At 43.4% G+C, this 15,889-nt stretch overlaps 2 protein-coding genes across 2 annotated transcripts in view; one reads left to right on the plus strand and one right to left on the minus strand.

Moving 5' to 3' along the window:
• The first annotated feature begins 361 nt into the window (after positions 1 to 361).
• On the plus strand, positions 362 to 556 carry LOC115872893 (translation machinery-associated protein 7-like). The gene has a single exon (XM_045299378.1). It carries the CDS (start codon positions 362 to 364, stop codon positions 554 to 556), a length of 195 nt encoding a protein of 64 aa, XP_045155313.1.
• Positions 557 to 6,431: 5,875 nt separating this feature from the next.
• The window catches only part of UTP6 (UTP6 small subunit processome component), a 29,105-nt gene continuing 19,647 nt past the window's right edge, over positions 6,432 to 15,889 (minus strand). Inside the window, exons 12-19 of the mRNA XM_004706942.2 lie at positions 15,127 to 15,206; positions 14,717 to 14,794; positions 11,865 to 12,044; positions 11,460 to 11,540; positions 11,261 to 11,370; positions 10,361 to 10,427; positions 8,197 to 8,269; positions 6,432 to 7,006 (exon numbers count right to left, since the gene is read on the minus strand). Of these exons, the coding sequence (XP_004706999.1) occupies positions 6,849 to 7,006; positions 8,197 to 8,269; positions 10,361 to 10,427; positions 11,261 to 11,370; positions 11,460 to 11,540; positions 11,865 to 12,044; positions 14,717 to 14,794; positions 15,127 to 15,206 (827 nt within the window). The 3' untranslated portion in view covers positions 6,432 to 6,848. The remainder of the gene's footprint in view (positions 7,007 to 8,196; positions 8,270 to 10,360; positions 10,428 to 11,260; positions 11,371 to 11,459; positions 11,541 to 11,864; positions 12,045 to 14,716; positions 14,795 to 15,126; positions 15,207 to 15,889) is intronic.

Raw genomic sequence — 15,889 nt, forward strand, 5'->3', positions numbered from 1 at the left:
GGGCGGGGAGAGTTGGTTTTAAGTTGTTGTGCTCTTGGGAAAGCTATACACAGACCAACAGACAAACAACACTAGGGGATGCTGTGTGGTTTCAAACCCACGACAGGGTTGTGTTCTTTCACATGCTTATTTAATCTGTCTTCTGAGCAAATAACCCCATAAACTAGTCATATGTAGGCAGGACATCAGGATCGAAAGAAGGCTCATTATCAATGTGATATGCAAATGATTCAAGCCTGCTTGCTGAAGGCAAGGACTTGAAATATTTGCTGATAGATATCAAAAACTGCTGCCTTCAATGTGGGTTATGTCAATATAAATCAATATTCTTGGCTTTTCTGGGGAAGGGGCGGCAGGCACCATGGCGGGCCGCGAAGGTGGCAAGAGGAAGCCCCTGAAACCACCCAGGAAGCAGACCAAGGAAATGGATGAGGAAGAGAAGGCTTTCAAGCAGGAACAGAAGGAAGAACAGAAGAAACTGACGGAGCTAAAGGCAAAGGCCGCGGGCAAGGGGCCCCTGGCCGCTGGTGGAATTGAGAAATCTGGCAAAAAGTAAGCTGTCCTTGGTGACTGAGGCAATGATGACCCTTGATGCCGTTCCTGTGTAGACATCTGGATTCCCTGCTATAACATCTGTTGCCACCTACAGTTAGAATGAAGTGTTGTCTTGGAGCCTTCTGTCAATTTAAGAATAAACTTTTGTAAAAAAGAAGAAAAATCATAGTGTTTAGTTCTGCTCACGCAGCCATGTCTATCTTAGCTGTGAGGTCAGAGTGAACCCAGTCCAGAACCTGTCAGAGTTCCTCTTCAGTCTTTGTGAGGCCCATCTGGAATTAAAGCAACTCACTTGAAAAAAAAAAAAAAAAATGCTCACAGCTGTACGAATGTATAACGTGATCAGTGGAGAAAAGACGGAGCCTGTCAAGGAATTCTCCTTACTTGGTCCCACAATCAACATCCAGGGAAGCAGCGGCCAAGAACTCAGATGTATTCAACTGGACAGATTTAATGCAAAAGACCTCTTGAAAGTGTTGAGGAGCTTAGATAACAGTTGTATGAGCCCCTAATAAAATGTTTAAAAAAAAAAAAAAAAAAGTGTTGACAAGCAAAGACGTCACTCTAAGGACCCACGGTATTTTCAATCGCTTCATAAGCCTATGCTAGCTGAGCAATGCATAAGACTGAAAAGAATTAGTGCCTTTGAATTAGGTTGCTAGTGAGGTATATTGAATATCCCATGAATTGCCAGAACAAATCTATCTTGGGAGAAACGCAGCCACAATGCTTCTTAAAAATGAGATGGGGAAAAAAAAAAAAAAATGAGATGAGAAGACTTTACCTCATGTACTTTGGATATTTTCGGGTGGGACAACCCTGGGAAAAACGGCATCACGTGACCTCCTCCCTGGGGGACAGACAACCAAAAAGTGGATGAAGGGAGACGTCGGACAAGGCAAGATATGACAAAATACCCATTTATAAACTATCAAGGGCTCATGCGGGAAGGGGGGAGCGGGGAGGGAGGGGAAAAATGAGGACCTAATGTCGGGGGTTTAAATGGAGAGAAAATGTTTTGAGAAACGATGTACAAATGCGCTTTACACAATTGATGTGTGTATGGATTGGGATAACAGTTGTATGAGCCCCTAATAAAATGTTAAAAATAAACAAACAAAAAAAAAGAGTAAAATATAAAAAACAAACAAACAAACAAAAAGAAGAAAAACGTCATCATGCTTGGTAAAGCAGAGTGTCCCTCAGCTTAAAGAGGAAGATCCTCAATAAGATGTATTGACACAGTGGCTGCAACAATAGGCTCAAACCCCATAATCTGGATGATGGTACAGGGCCAGACAGGATTTCTCTCTGTTGTACCGACGTGATGGGACCTACCAGCAGCAATAGCCATATGACTATCTAGGCGTGTGGTCAATATGACTGAGAAGCTGAGGCTTTTCATGAATTTTTATTGTAATTGCCATACATGGCTAGGAACTATACTCTACCCTCACAACTCAACATGAACTAACATTTCATAACCTGCGGTGGTGCGGATCATGCATAAGTTGAACCACCTTCACAGCCTAGCCAGAACTAGCCAACCAACCGCAACCCCCATTGCTTCCTTTCGTTTGATACGACAGTACCACTCTCTTGAAAGAAAAACACCATGGAGATGATTTAGAATGTTAAGCTTCCCAGGACTTAAGGGAAAGGAGAAAACAGAAAACTTTGCTGGAACAAACTTATAAATACAAAAGCTCCAAATAAAAATTCCCAGGTTAAACTCTACTATTCATAGAAATTTAATGTATTATCAAGGTATTATCATATCAACAGAACCATAGAGGCCACAAATAATGCTCCCAAAATTATTCAACAATTTGGGTGCAGAGGAAATTAGTTGGTTCAGCAAGAGAAAGGGGCCTTCAAAGTATTCTATACACAATAGAAATCTCAAAAAAGGAAAAGCTCTAGATGTCAAAAAAAAATTTTTAAGTTGTAGTAAGGGGCCAGCCTCAATCCCAGCTACGTGGACAGCCCCACCTCCCCGCAGATTTCACTTTAGAGGACAGCACTGAATCCACAGCTCAGAGAGAGGGACATGTCTGATCAGAGCACACGGGAGCAAATGAAGGAGGAAGAGAGAGTGGAGCACATCCTGGCCCACAAGTCCTGAAGACGATATTCCTGCTCAGAGCAGCCAAAGCATAGCACTCCATCAGATTCAACCAGAAAACACTCCTAAAGGTCAACAAATAGACCTGGAACTATTTATAGGCTTTTCTCTTTTTTGTTATTGGTTTTTTGTTTTGTTTTATTGCTTTGTTCTGGTCTGTCTTGTTTTTTGTGCATATTATTATCTCTGCAGGTCTACCTAGATAAGATAGGTGGGATAAACCATCTGGAGGAGAAAACAATGGGACCAACGGTTCCAGGGGGACATGGGAGATGGGGAGGCAAGGAAAGGAAGTGGGTGTTAACAAACCAAGGGACAAGGAAACAAGTGATCCAAAATTGATGGCAAGGAGGGTATAAGGTGACCTGGGTGACAGTCCCAATTTTTAGCATTTAAAAAAAGTCCCAATTTTTGGAAATGCACGACAAGCTGGGGAACAGTCTATTTGGTCCATATAGAGCAAATTTTTAATCAAGAACACCTCCCCCACCCCCCAGTCAATGGTGTCCCGCTTTAAATCTGGTCACCTTAGTATAAGAGGCCTGGTGGGGCTTGCTCAAGGGCAATGTAACCGAGAGGAATCACTGAAACCTAAATGAAGGCTGAACATAATAGTGGGACAAGAGGAAAGTAAAAGGAAATACAGGAACTAGGAGGCAAAGGGCATTTATAGAGGTCTAAATACAGGCATGTACTTATGTAAATATATTTATATATGACAATAGGGAAATAGATCCATGTGCAAATATTTATAGGTTTAGTATTAAGGTAGCAGATGGACATTGGGCTTCTACTCAAATACTCCCTCAATGCAAGAACACTTTGTTCTATTAAACTGGCATTCCATGATGCTCACCTTCCCAACATAATCGCTGAAGACAAAGCGGGTACATAAGCAAAAGTTTGGTGAAGAAAGCTGATGGTGCCTGGCTATCAAAAGATATAGTGTCTGAGGTCTTAAAGGCTTGAAGATAAAACAAGCGGCCATCTAGCTGAGAAGCAGCCAAGCTCACATGGAAGAAGCACAGCAGCCTGTGTGATCACCAGGTGTTGATGGGATCAGGTATCAGGCATCAAAGAACAAAAATCATATCATTGTGAATGAGGGGGAGTGCGGAGTAGAGATCCAAAGCCCATCTGCAGGAAACTGGACATCCCCTTACAGAAGGGTCACGGGGAAGAGATGAGTCAGCCAGGGTGCAGTATAGCAACAATGAAACTCAACATTCCTTTAGTTCTTTAATGCTCCCCCACCCCCGCCCCTACTATCATGATCCCAATTCTACCTTACAAATGGGCTAGACCAGAGGATGTGCCCAGGTTCAGATCAGAGCTGGAAACACAGGGAACCCAGGACAGATAAACCCCTCAAGACTAATAATGGGAGTAGAGCTCCCAGGAGGGGAAAGGGAAGTATGGGAAAAAGGGGGAACTAATTATAATGATCTACATATAAGCCCCTCCCTGGGGAATGGACAACAGAAAAGTGGGTGAAGGGAGACATCAGTCTGTGTAAGACATGGAAAAATAATAATAATTTATAAATTATCAAGGGTTGGTGAGGGGACGGGGGAGGAAGGGAGGGGAAGAAATGAGCTGATACCAAAGGCTCAAGTAGAAAATGTTTTGAGAATGATGATGGCAACAAATGTACAAATGTGCTGGACACAATGGATCAATGGATGGATTGCAACGAACTGGATGAGCCCCCAATGATTAAAAAAAAAGTTGTAGTGATTTATTTGCAACAAAGTATTTATATTCCTTAATATAAAAAGGATTCTTTGTATAAATCAGTAAGAAAGAATAATTCAAAATATTGTCAAAGAACATGAAAAAAGAAACAAAAAGCAAAATTATTAAATCCACTAAAAGATATGCACATCAAAAGAAGGTCCCTTTTTACCTATTAAAATAGTTAAAATTAAAAAACCGTAACACCCAGTGCACAAGTAAGGCATTGGCACGGTCATACAATGCTTGTACGTATCAAAATTATTTTAAATAGTTGTATCATTTTATTCAATAATTTCACTGTCACCTATTAATCTCCTAAAGAAATAATTAGGGATATGAACAAAGATTTATAAAAATCTTCAACAACAGTGTTTATAAGAAGTTACCAAAAAAAAAAAAAGGTTACAATTTATGTATGTATGGATTGTGATGAGTTCTTTGAGCCCCTAATAAAACAGTTAAAAAAAAAAAAGGACGAAGTCCAATCACAGGAGGTTAGAAATGTTTTGTTTCATGACAAGGAAGAAGAACAATACGGGTATCTATCACGTCACATTCAAGATGTATCACAGGGTGTAAAGCTGCTGCTGCGTGGTGCCTGCCCAGGATGCTCCATGGGGCCTATTGGCTGCAGCGCCTTCTCAGCTAAGCAGGCGTGGGAAAGCCAGCTTACCTGTAAAAACCAGCTCAGAGAGGCGATGGTGTGGGTAAATGGTATCCGGGCACTCCAGCCCAGGGTGACCACACAGGCAAACCCCGGGGACTAGATCCTGTGGCGGAGAAGATCGGTCTCCCACCGCTACAGAAGAGGTGGACTCCGGGCTGAGGAAGAGCCAGACATCCGGCACTCAGAAACCTGGGTGCCTGGGCTGCAGTGAAATGATTTGGCCTGGCTCTTCCAGCATCGTCTCTGTAACTCCCACCAAAGGACTGGGTGGAAGCATGTACACACAGTGTGGAGGACTCTCCTGAGGGGACTGGTCAGTTTTGCCCCTCCACTGGGTATAGTGAGTTATCTCAGAAGAACAGGAGGCTGGCTTCCAGAGTGGGGTACCTTTTGGGCATTATCAGTGCTAAAAAATGTTTGGGAACATTTGTCCCACTTGGGACAAAGGCCAACCGGCCACGTGGCTGAGAAACAGAGGACCAGAAAACAGCGTGCCTGCTGGGATGGCTGAGAAGCTGTGCTAGAACCTGAAGAACTATACCCTGAATGCTCTCTGATCCTGACATTTAAATTCTCGACTATCGGTCAGGTCAGTGTGGCCAATGCAGCATAGGTCACGCCCAGCAGAGGAGTGGAGTGCCGTGGGATGGGCAGTTTGTGCAGTTTGTGTCAGCGTGGGATAAGGGACACTGGAAGGTGAAGGCATGTCGGATGCCTGAGGAATCATCCTTGAGCTGCTGTGGAGATGGAATCTCCTCACCAACCGTGGAGCCACTGTGGAGCCGACAGCTAGACGGCACTTCCTCAGTGCATTAGCCCACAGACACATATACATTCAGACGTCACCCCCAGGAGAGGTAGGTGACTCATGCCTGTATGGGTAGATGGTCACATAAAATTACACTGAGGGGTTCGCACAGTGACATCTTAGCAGATACAAAATTTTAACAACTGCCTCCCCTAGTCCGGAACATCCCCTCTCTCCTCTAAGCCACGCTTCTACACCTTTGAAGCCCTTCTCTGCTGCTCTAATCTACACCCTACCTCTGCCCTTCTCTGTTCCAGGACCTTCCCCCAAAAAATGACTTGGCTGGCTAGTCCCAGAAATAGAAGATACTTTCAGAATGTTATAATAACCTTCTTAAAAAACAGCTTTTTCTTAAATACCCAGCATCTCCTCCCCTACTGCTTCAGCTAGCTCTTGGGACAGCCGGTTCTGTTCCTCCATCCCCTGTACTTTGCATGCCAAAGGCTTCCCTTCTTTCCTGACACTGTGGGCATTCCTTCCTGCTTGAATGAATGAATAAGGTCCATGCAGATCAAGGAAATCAAACTGCTGAGTCTAAGTCCAAGTGCTATACATAGGACATGTTTATTTTCTTCTCCACACTGGTCTCTTTCTCCCATGTTTTCTACAGGTACATACTAGGTCCCGGAGAAAATAAATAGAACTCTACTTTCTCCTCCATTTTAACTGACCTGAGGCCAGGAGAGGTTATAATTAAATTAAACTCAGTTATTATGTTTCCATATGTTTTGGAAAACATGTAGGACTTAAAGCAGGTCCAACCTCAACAAGTAGCTTTTTGCTACGAAACAATAGTTCTTCTTTCTGGAATTACAGAGCAATACATTAGAAAATTAAAGCGTGTCTCAAAATCAGACGGCTGTCTTGTCAGCCGTCTCAAAGCAAATTACAAACGGAAAGTTTGCCCAGGGGACTTGCAATACTTTTTCAAAAAGGTGGCTGTGTTCTTCCTTTTCTCACAGCTGGCCAGCCTGATGCATGGCATGTTTAGTTACGAACTTCTCGGCTGCCTCTCCCTGCAGCATCTTCATGGCTCGCCAATAGATCTGTCCGCAGTTCTCCGGTCTACCAAGAGGGTGGTGCAGTTCCTCTTTGATGTAATCCATCCAAAGATCTTGAAAAGGGACCCAAAAAATTAGTGTAGACATATAATTAGACAACTAGCAGTTGCTTTATTAAGCAAATTACTTTAATACTGAATCAACTAGAAACTTAAGGAAATTTCATGTCTAGCTGTTCTTCCCCTAGAGCCTTCTGACACAATACCTTTAGTACCTAGGTTCTTCACAGTTAAGGTCTTTCAAAACAAAGTTTAGAAACAAGGGCTTCTGTTTTAATCATGACAGCTTGCTATTTCTTGAAATAAAGAATATTGCATTTAGTTATTTATTTGTTTGTTTGTTTGTTTGTTTTTTGAGGGAGGATTTGGCGGAGGCTCTTGCAAGGTAAAATGAACACCCAGGAATTCCCCTAATGTTAAAACTTGCTAATAAAGCTTGTGTGGGGTAGCAAAGACGGCAACGTTTGTTCATTCCATCAGGAAGAGGTCAGTGGAACCATGGAGAAGCTAGGATTTCTTTCTTACTCTGAGACTGGAAATGAGGCAACTGTGTTTCTGTGTTTGTTGGCTTGTCAACCATGGCCAGAGGTCACCTTATAAACCACTGCAATGTGCTGACAACTGTGTCCCCCGTGTCCCCCTCGTCCTCGGCTGTAATCCCCACTCCTTTTGGTTTCGACTTAAATCATTGTGTATCCACCACCACCACCAGCACAAATAACACACCCAGATGCCGTATCTTTTAATAGCCGGCACCATCACCTTTCTTCACCACCTTTGCTTATGCACCCATTATGTCTTCAGCAATCGTGCCGGGGAGGTGAGCATCATAGAATACCAGATTACTAGAACCAAGTGTTAAGGGAGGACTGAGTAGAGACCCAAAATCCATTAATTGCACAATTTTACTTATGTATTTGAATCACTGATTTATATGTGTGAGTTTTATGTCAATAAAATGGTTAAAAAAAAAACCATGAATAAAATGAGGGTTATTTGCAGGTGAACAAATTAAAGTTACGTACCCCTTTCCAAACCTCCATTTTAAAGAACTAAGCCAAACAAATCTTTCTCCAATCCAGAGGCTTGTACACAACACGGGAAGAAGCTGAAGGTCAGGGGGGTTTTCTCACAGAGGGTCATGATTCATAAAAGGTTACGGTGTACGGTTCTATAGCCCTAAGGACAGAGCACAGACAGCACACCCAGACAGACCCAGGTGTCCATAGCTGAAGGCGACTTACCAGAATCGGCCGATCCAAACTCTCGTAAAGCTCGCTCATAATATTCTCTTAAATTCACCATCTTAGAGGATTCCTAATAGAAATAACAGACAATCCTGTCTCAAAAGCTTAGTTTATAACATCTCACAGTCATTTCAACATGATTACACAGTTGCTACTTGTTATGTGAACACAATCGATGTTCATGGAAGCTGCAGTAGGAGATCAAACGATGAGTTGTATGGAGTAAATCTGCTATATAGTACCTCTGGAAGATGTTGAAAAGCAAGGATGTTACCTCTGAGGACTAGGTGTGCCTGACCAGAGCCCCGGTATTCTCAATCACCCCACAGGCATGTGAAAGTTAGACTATGAATAAGGATGACCAGTGAGAACCGATACATTTGAATTATGGTGATGCTGAAGAATATTGAAAGTCCATGCATTGCCCAAAGAACCAACAGATCCAGAATGTCCCTTAGAGGCACTGATGGCAAGACTTTACCTCCTGTACTTCGGACATGTTGTCAGGAGAGACCCACCCTGGAGAAGAACATGCGCACTAAGGTGCAAGAAGGGCAGAAAAAGAGATAGGACCTCGATGAGTGGATTGACACCGTGGCTGCAACAAGGGGCGCACATATACGAACAACCGGATGTGGTCCAACACTGGGCAGTGTTTCGTTCTGCTGTACACAGTACCTCTGTGGGTCAATCAACTCAATGGGACTTCACAACAACATTTGTTATGTTCACCGGGCTGGGGCAGTTCAGGTAAACAACGCCTGACTCTTTTCCGGAGAAAAGCCAAATGCAGACGACTGGATCCACTAATCACCAACGTGCAGTCAATGCCAAACTGATGTAAGCACCTTCCTATGGCCCATCTAAGGAGCCCTGGTGGCACGGTGGTTAAGGTCTCGCTGCTAACCCAAAAGTTGGCAGTTCTATCCACTTACCCACCAGTGGCTGAGGGTGAACAAACGTGTCGATCTGCTCCCATAAAGATTACAGCCCAGGAAAGCCTCTGGGGGCAGTTCCACTCTGTCATATACAGTGTTAAGATTCAAAATCAGCTCCACAACATACAACCTCAGGTGCCATTCAGAAAAACAATCAATCCTTTGGGAGGGGTTGGGGGTTTGTCTGTAACCCAAGCACAGCTTCACAGGTAACATGTTTGAAAGCCTTGATGGATGAGAAGGATTTAAATAAAGAAAATAAAGGGGAAAGGTGGGGGGAGGAACCAATCACAATGATCTACATATAAACCCCTCCCAAGGGGATGGACAACAGAAAAGTGGATGAAGGGAGACAGTGGTCAAAGCAAGACATGGGGAAAAAATTATAAATTATCAAAGGTTCATGAGGAAGGAAGCATGGGGGAGGGAGGGGGAACAATGAGGAGCTGATACCAAGGGCTCAAGTAGAAAGAAAACGTTTTGAAAATGATGATGGCAACAAATGTACAAATGTGCTATGACACAATGGATGGATGCCTGGATTGTGATAAGAATTGAAAAAAAAAGCTGTAAGCTCCCCCCAAAAAATGATTTTTTTAAAAATGAAGTCATATCTCTAGAAATTTATCTCTACAATGGAAAAGGAAAAACAGAAAATAATGCAAAGGAAAAAAAGAGCCATATAAGCAAAAGGCTGTTTTCAATATCAAAAACCTGGAAACAGCCAATATACCATGGAAATGTTTTTATTAAGCTATGGTTTAGGATTAATACAACCATTAATACAGTGACCATACTGAATGGAAACATACTTATAAAATGGGATTAGTTGTATTCCTGTGATGAAATCAGAAATACTTGTGGACTGTCCTATATTATTTTTAAAGGCAACCCCAAGCTGCGTTTGCCGTACGCACAAATTTCATTTCGTGAACCAGAAGCTGTGGAGGATCTGCTCTCTGCCTCACAACCCACCATCAGCGACAAGCAGTACCGAGGCCGGGAAGGGAGGGGCACTTAATGCAGCCTGGCAGCCAAGGAAGCCTGTCGACAGTGTCTTTTATTTCCTGCACGCCTACTTTCTCTTTTTTGCTTATCATCTTCAGTGAGGGCTATGAAAAGCAGGGATGAGAAATGTATGCTGTCCGAATGAGAGATTGTAAATAGCAAATGAGAACAGAAACCGCTAACCCGTCTTCCCAGAGGAGAAATTCCTCACTTACTTGTTCCTTCTCAAACTGGATCATCTTCCTAAAAAAATCAACTGAAAATGGCCGGTTTTCCTGTAAACTAAAAAGAAAAAACGGAGAAGGGGGAGATTTTATCATCTACAATCAAAAACCCTCATATCTCATAAACACAAATCGATCAGTGCCTCTATAACTCCTGTTTCAACAGAGTCTTGGCCACAATCAGCGCATAAACTGGAACTGACTGCCAGTCACTCTCACGGCTTTCAGTCAGTAAGGACTGACTCCGACCCACCACTCAATTGGCTTTTTTCCTATCGAGTCTTCTTCCTGTTCTCCTCTCTGTAACTTTTAGAGTTAGGCCTTTTTTAAAAATACCAATAATTCCTTTTCTAAGAATATGCTCTAAGGCACTAACATCCAAGATGGCCAACAGTACAGCATTCACGCAAACATTCATCAAAGCAGTTATTGCTGTGGCCAAATAAATGACAGCACAGCCACAGATGACCCACGAGTTACTTTGTTATCAGGCTTATGAAGAATTTTTACCAAAGGGGGAATTGCCCAGCCTATTACTCATCAGTGAAAGTTAAATACAACAATCTTAACTATGTAAGATGGGGGAATTGCCCAGCCTATTATTCATCAGTGAAAGTTAAATACAACATTGGAAGCATAGCACAATCTTAACTATGTAAGAGTTTTTAAAATAACACACTAACGGTGTTGGTTTTTTCTTGTGATAAGATTACAATAAATTATGACAGGCATCTTTCATTTATTTTGTACTGGCCACAATGGGTATGGTTTATGGCTAAAAAAAATAAAACAAAGCATGCTCCTTCGAAAAAAAATCTCCTGGGTTACTTCCTCAGATACAACTTAGGGTCCACAGAAGCGGGGTTCCGGGTTGGGCAAGAACGTGAGTACCTTCTAAAGACGGCTCTGGCCTTTTTGCAGTCACCGCTTCGATAGGCCCAATGGAGGTACTTTTCCTTTAGGGTTACTGAGTCAGCCCCCGTGACAGCTCGGAGAGCTTTCTGCAGTTTTAGGAGAAACAAGCAACAAGCTGCAGACATCACAAGCAATTTTCCCAGAACCACACGGAGACTCCGCACGGGGCCTGTACCTTATAGATGGCTTCAGTGTCCTCCTGGCTTTGAGTGTCTTCACTCCACTCCGCCCAAGAGAGCCACAGTGGCAAGCACACCTGCTCACAATCAAAACAGTTACAATTCTACTCATACTCATTCTAATAACACTTGTAAAATACCTAAATAGGAAACTTTTGTAATGTACTTGATTTTGGGTAACACAGTCAATTTTTAAATAACCACTGAGCGATCGCCTACTGAAAGCGATCTGAAGGAACAGAAAGCAGTTCCTCCTATGTGGATTGACCCGACCTCATCGGTTGACGAAAATCCCACTGCAGCCCCGGCTCTCAACAGTTAAGGGCGCTCTAAAAGAGCTCTGGCTGAAATCTTGAAAGTCCTCCTACATGAATGAAATACAACAGCTGAAACGCACAGACCTGAGGCTTCAAGTGCACAAAGGCTTCTTCAAACAGCCTGGCGACGTCGGTGCTCTTTGATTTAATCAACACCTGCAGCTTCATATGCCACATTGTCACGGAGTCTCTAAACAATGTTGTCCCGGCCACAGCCACCTCCAGAGCTTCTTTAAAGAAGTCCTGCTGCAGCAGCAGCTCCGCCTGGTAACACAAAGGGTCAGGGAAGACTGACAAGGGACTCCCCGGCTATCAGCGTCAGTAATGAGCTTAGGCAATAATTTCTACAGGCTTTCCACTAAACCTTTTCCCACGACTGCCAAGCAGGCAAAAAAGAGAACAATCCGGGATTCTTTCTCCCTTCCCTACTTCCACACCCAAGGGCTACCAGAAAAACAGAAAAGAGAGGAAAAACAGAAGGTCTGGATCATTTAGACGACACTTTAATACAACAGTTGACTATACCAGAACCTGCACCCAATAAACCAAGCATAACTGTCAGTATATGGAGCTACACGAAAACAGGACTGAACCCTGGAGAGGAGGTGGTTCAGCACTTGACTTCCAAGCAAAATGGGTGGTTGGAACCCACACAGGGAAAGAGGCAGCACTGCTTCGGTCAAGATGCACAGCCTTCCAAACCCACGGGGCAGTTCTACTCTGTCCTCCGGGGTGGCTAAGAGTCAGAATCATTAGCTGATAAAGGATTATCACCTGTGAGCGCTGTGCTCTTTGGGGGTGAGGGAGAATATCTGTATGAGGGTGCTTCAAGTTCACGGAAAAATGTAATCAAAAGATAATGACTCAACAATAGATTTTGGGAAGGAACCCAGTATATCCATTTAAATAGAACTGGACATACTATAAATTGAGAGCCTTTTTCTGAACTATAATTTGACACTATGTAATAAGCATCATAGAGTCCCTGGGTGATGCAATAGTTAAGTTCTCCTTTGCTAACCCGAACGCTGGTGGTTCAAATTCACCTGGAGGCATCTCAGACAGCCTGTCAAAAGATCAGCCTTTTTTTGTTAAATCATTTTATTGGGGGCTCTTACACCTCTTATCACAATCCATACATATATCCATTGTGTCAAGCACATTTGTACATATGCTGCCATCATTTTCAAAACATTTTCTTTCTGCTTAAGTCCTTCGTTATCAGTTCCTCATTTTTCCCCTCCCTCCCTCAGGAACCCTGGATAGTTTATAAGTTATTATTTTTTTCATGTCTTACATCGACCACTGTCTCCCTTCAACCACTTTTCTGTTGTCTGTTCTCCTGGGAGGGAGGTACATGGAGATCATTGTGATTGGTTCCCCCATTCTCCCCCCCCCTTTCCCTTACCCTCCTGGTATCTCTACTCTCATGATTGGTCCTGAGGGGTTCATCTGTCCTGGATTCCCTGTGTTTCCAGCTCTTATCTGTACCAGTGTACATGTTCTGGTCTAGCCATATTTGTAAGGTAGAATTGGGGTCATAACTGGGGGCGGGGGGGATCAGCCTTTAAAAATGCTACGGCACCCAGAATCAACTCAATGGCAAATATCTGCAGTTTTTTTTTTAATTTGGTCTTAAAGTTGCCAGTCGTTTTCTTGTTTCAATAAGTGTGCTAAAAAGTGGTAACAGTAGTAATAATAAAAAAAGATGTGGATGGTTACAAGGTAGACATGAAGTGCATATACCTGTGTAATAAGGTACATATATGAGGGGGGGTACCAAAACCATCAAATTTTTCCTCCCAAAGCTATGTACTTAATTTTTTTTTACAAAACAACCTTATCACCTCCAAAGCACTCTCCATTACACTCAATAACATTTGTCAACTCTGCGATTCCATCCTTGGAAACGTTTTTCAAATTCATCTGTTTGCATTGCTGACAGCACCCCCCTCGGTTTTTTCTTCACCTCTTCTATGTTGTCATCAAATCACTGTCCTTCCATGTCCCTCTTCATTCATGGAAACAAAAGGTAGCATGAAGCGAGGTCAGGTGAGTAAGGTGCATGGGGCAAAAGCGACATGCTGTTTTTAGCCAAAAACTGGTGCACTGAGATGGCCACATGAGCAGGTGCATTGTCGTGGTGGCAAAACCAGTCCCCCGTCTACCACAAATCAGCCCTTTTTGTTGCACACTGTTAAGCAATCTTTTTAGAACCTCTAAATAGAAAGCTTAGCTAAGTCCGACCTGATGGAACAATCTCCAAATGCACTACAAGTCGACATTTTCATCCACTCAGGAAGCTGACGGATGTCCAGAGTGAGGTTTGTCATAAGTTGACATTTTACCTCTTTTGAGATGAGAAAACAACTCATACATTTGAGTTTTTCCCATAGAGCTGTCCTTGTAAGCTGTGTGCAAAATCCCAACGGTTTCTGCAATTTTCCAGCGCAGGAAACAAAATTTCACAGCCGTACACAGGCCATCACAAAACATGAGGTTCAAGCGAAAGTGCTTTTAGGAAAAAACTCACTGTGACCAGAGAACCTTCACAGGCAACACCCCTGGGTGCACTAACAGAGCGAGCGGCTCCATGCTTGCCTAACAGGAACAGTGCATACTGTGAAAGCTCTGCTCCGCCCAGCGCAACTCTGGTTGTTGTTTTTTTTGGTGCCCTGTCATGTATGCATGAACATGTATGAGTATATTTAGGAATAGGTGGGGCCTATGGTAGCAGAGTGGGTTACATGCTGGGCTGCTAACTGCAAGGTCCGTAGTTCAAAACCACCAGTCACTCCCCAGGAGAAATATGAGGCTTTCTACTCCTGTAAGTTTAACAGTTTACATACAGTCTTATAAACTCTATGTGGCAGTTGTAGCTGTCCTACAGGACCGCTCAGTTTAAAGTGTATTTAACCGTTACTGACTAGCCTTACCCACTGCTTGTATTGGACTTCTGGCAGAAGCTTGAGTTCATGTGCCTTTTTGAATGCCATCATGGTCCTTGTCAGCCTCTGAAAAGGAAAAAATCCTTGAGTCCCTTACAGATTTCCCACAAAGGGATCCTGGCCTGACAACAAGCAAAAGCAATGTTACATATTTTTGTGAATTCAGAGATGCTACTGCCATGCTGCTCGCTCTCAGAGTGACTTAATATCAGATGGGCTGCGAGAGAGCACCTCCTAACCGGGTTTTGTCCATGGAAGGGCAAGCCCGACTCCAAGGATCAGCGTGGCGGGTCACCCTCAAGGAGAAAGTGGCTGAGCAGGAAGCTGTGGAACTTGTCGAGCTCTTCTTCAACAGTCACGCTGCGTCAGCCACTGTGATCGCGGGACTCAGCCCTTACCTTCCCTCGGAGAGAGTCACTGCTGGTTTTCTTTGTAAATCTCTCCAAGCAAAACTTGATGTAACACTTCCACATGGCCTCTAGAAGAGCCAGAAAGATTCCTGATCAGGTCACCAATTCTCAAAGCTCAGCACATCTCTTTTCTCACAAAAGGAAAACTCTTCTAAAGCAGAATTTAAATTCGCCTAATGAAAAACAGCCATTCCAAGTACAGCCCGTCACCCACCTCAACCATCAGGAAAAGACAACTGAGGTGTGACATGAATGCGAAAATTAAAAGCTTTCTCCATGTAATAAGCTGTACCCACTTTGTCTTTATTTTCCAGTATTAGTACATACAAATACATCTCTATCAAATCCCACCCTCAGGTGCAATGACAGACAGAAAACAATGAGTCCAAAGGACCTAATAGACCACATGGAACCCAGCCTCCATGCCGAGACCAGAAAAATTAGGCAGTGCCCAGCAGCCACCACTACTGATGACTGAAAAGAATCACCACGAAGGGGGAGGGGCGGGGAGCGGGGGAAAAAAAGAATCGCCACAGAGAATCTTGGAGAGCGTGGGAAAATAATGTGAAACAAAACCCAAAATAATAAAAGCTTGGGCCTACAGGTCATGCAGACTGGTGGACTACACCTTTTCTATACCCTTCAGCCGGGAACTGAACTCACCCCCATGGCTCAACTTTCAGCCAAACACTAGGCCTAGACGCATGGAGGTAGACACTCCAAGGACAAGCAAAGGAGATCAAAAGGGAGC

The sequence above is a fragment of the Echinops telfairi genome, unplaced genomic scaffold (genome assembly GCF_000313985.2).
Source record: "Echinops telfairi isolate 266 unplaced genomic scaffold, ASM31398v2 ScPeMD7_7458;HRSCAF=8496, whole genome shotgun sequence".
Taxonomy (NCBI): Eukaryota; Metazoa; Chordata; class Mammalia; order Afrosoricida; family Tenrecidae; genus Echinops; species Echinops telfairi.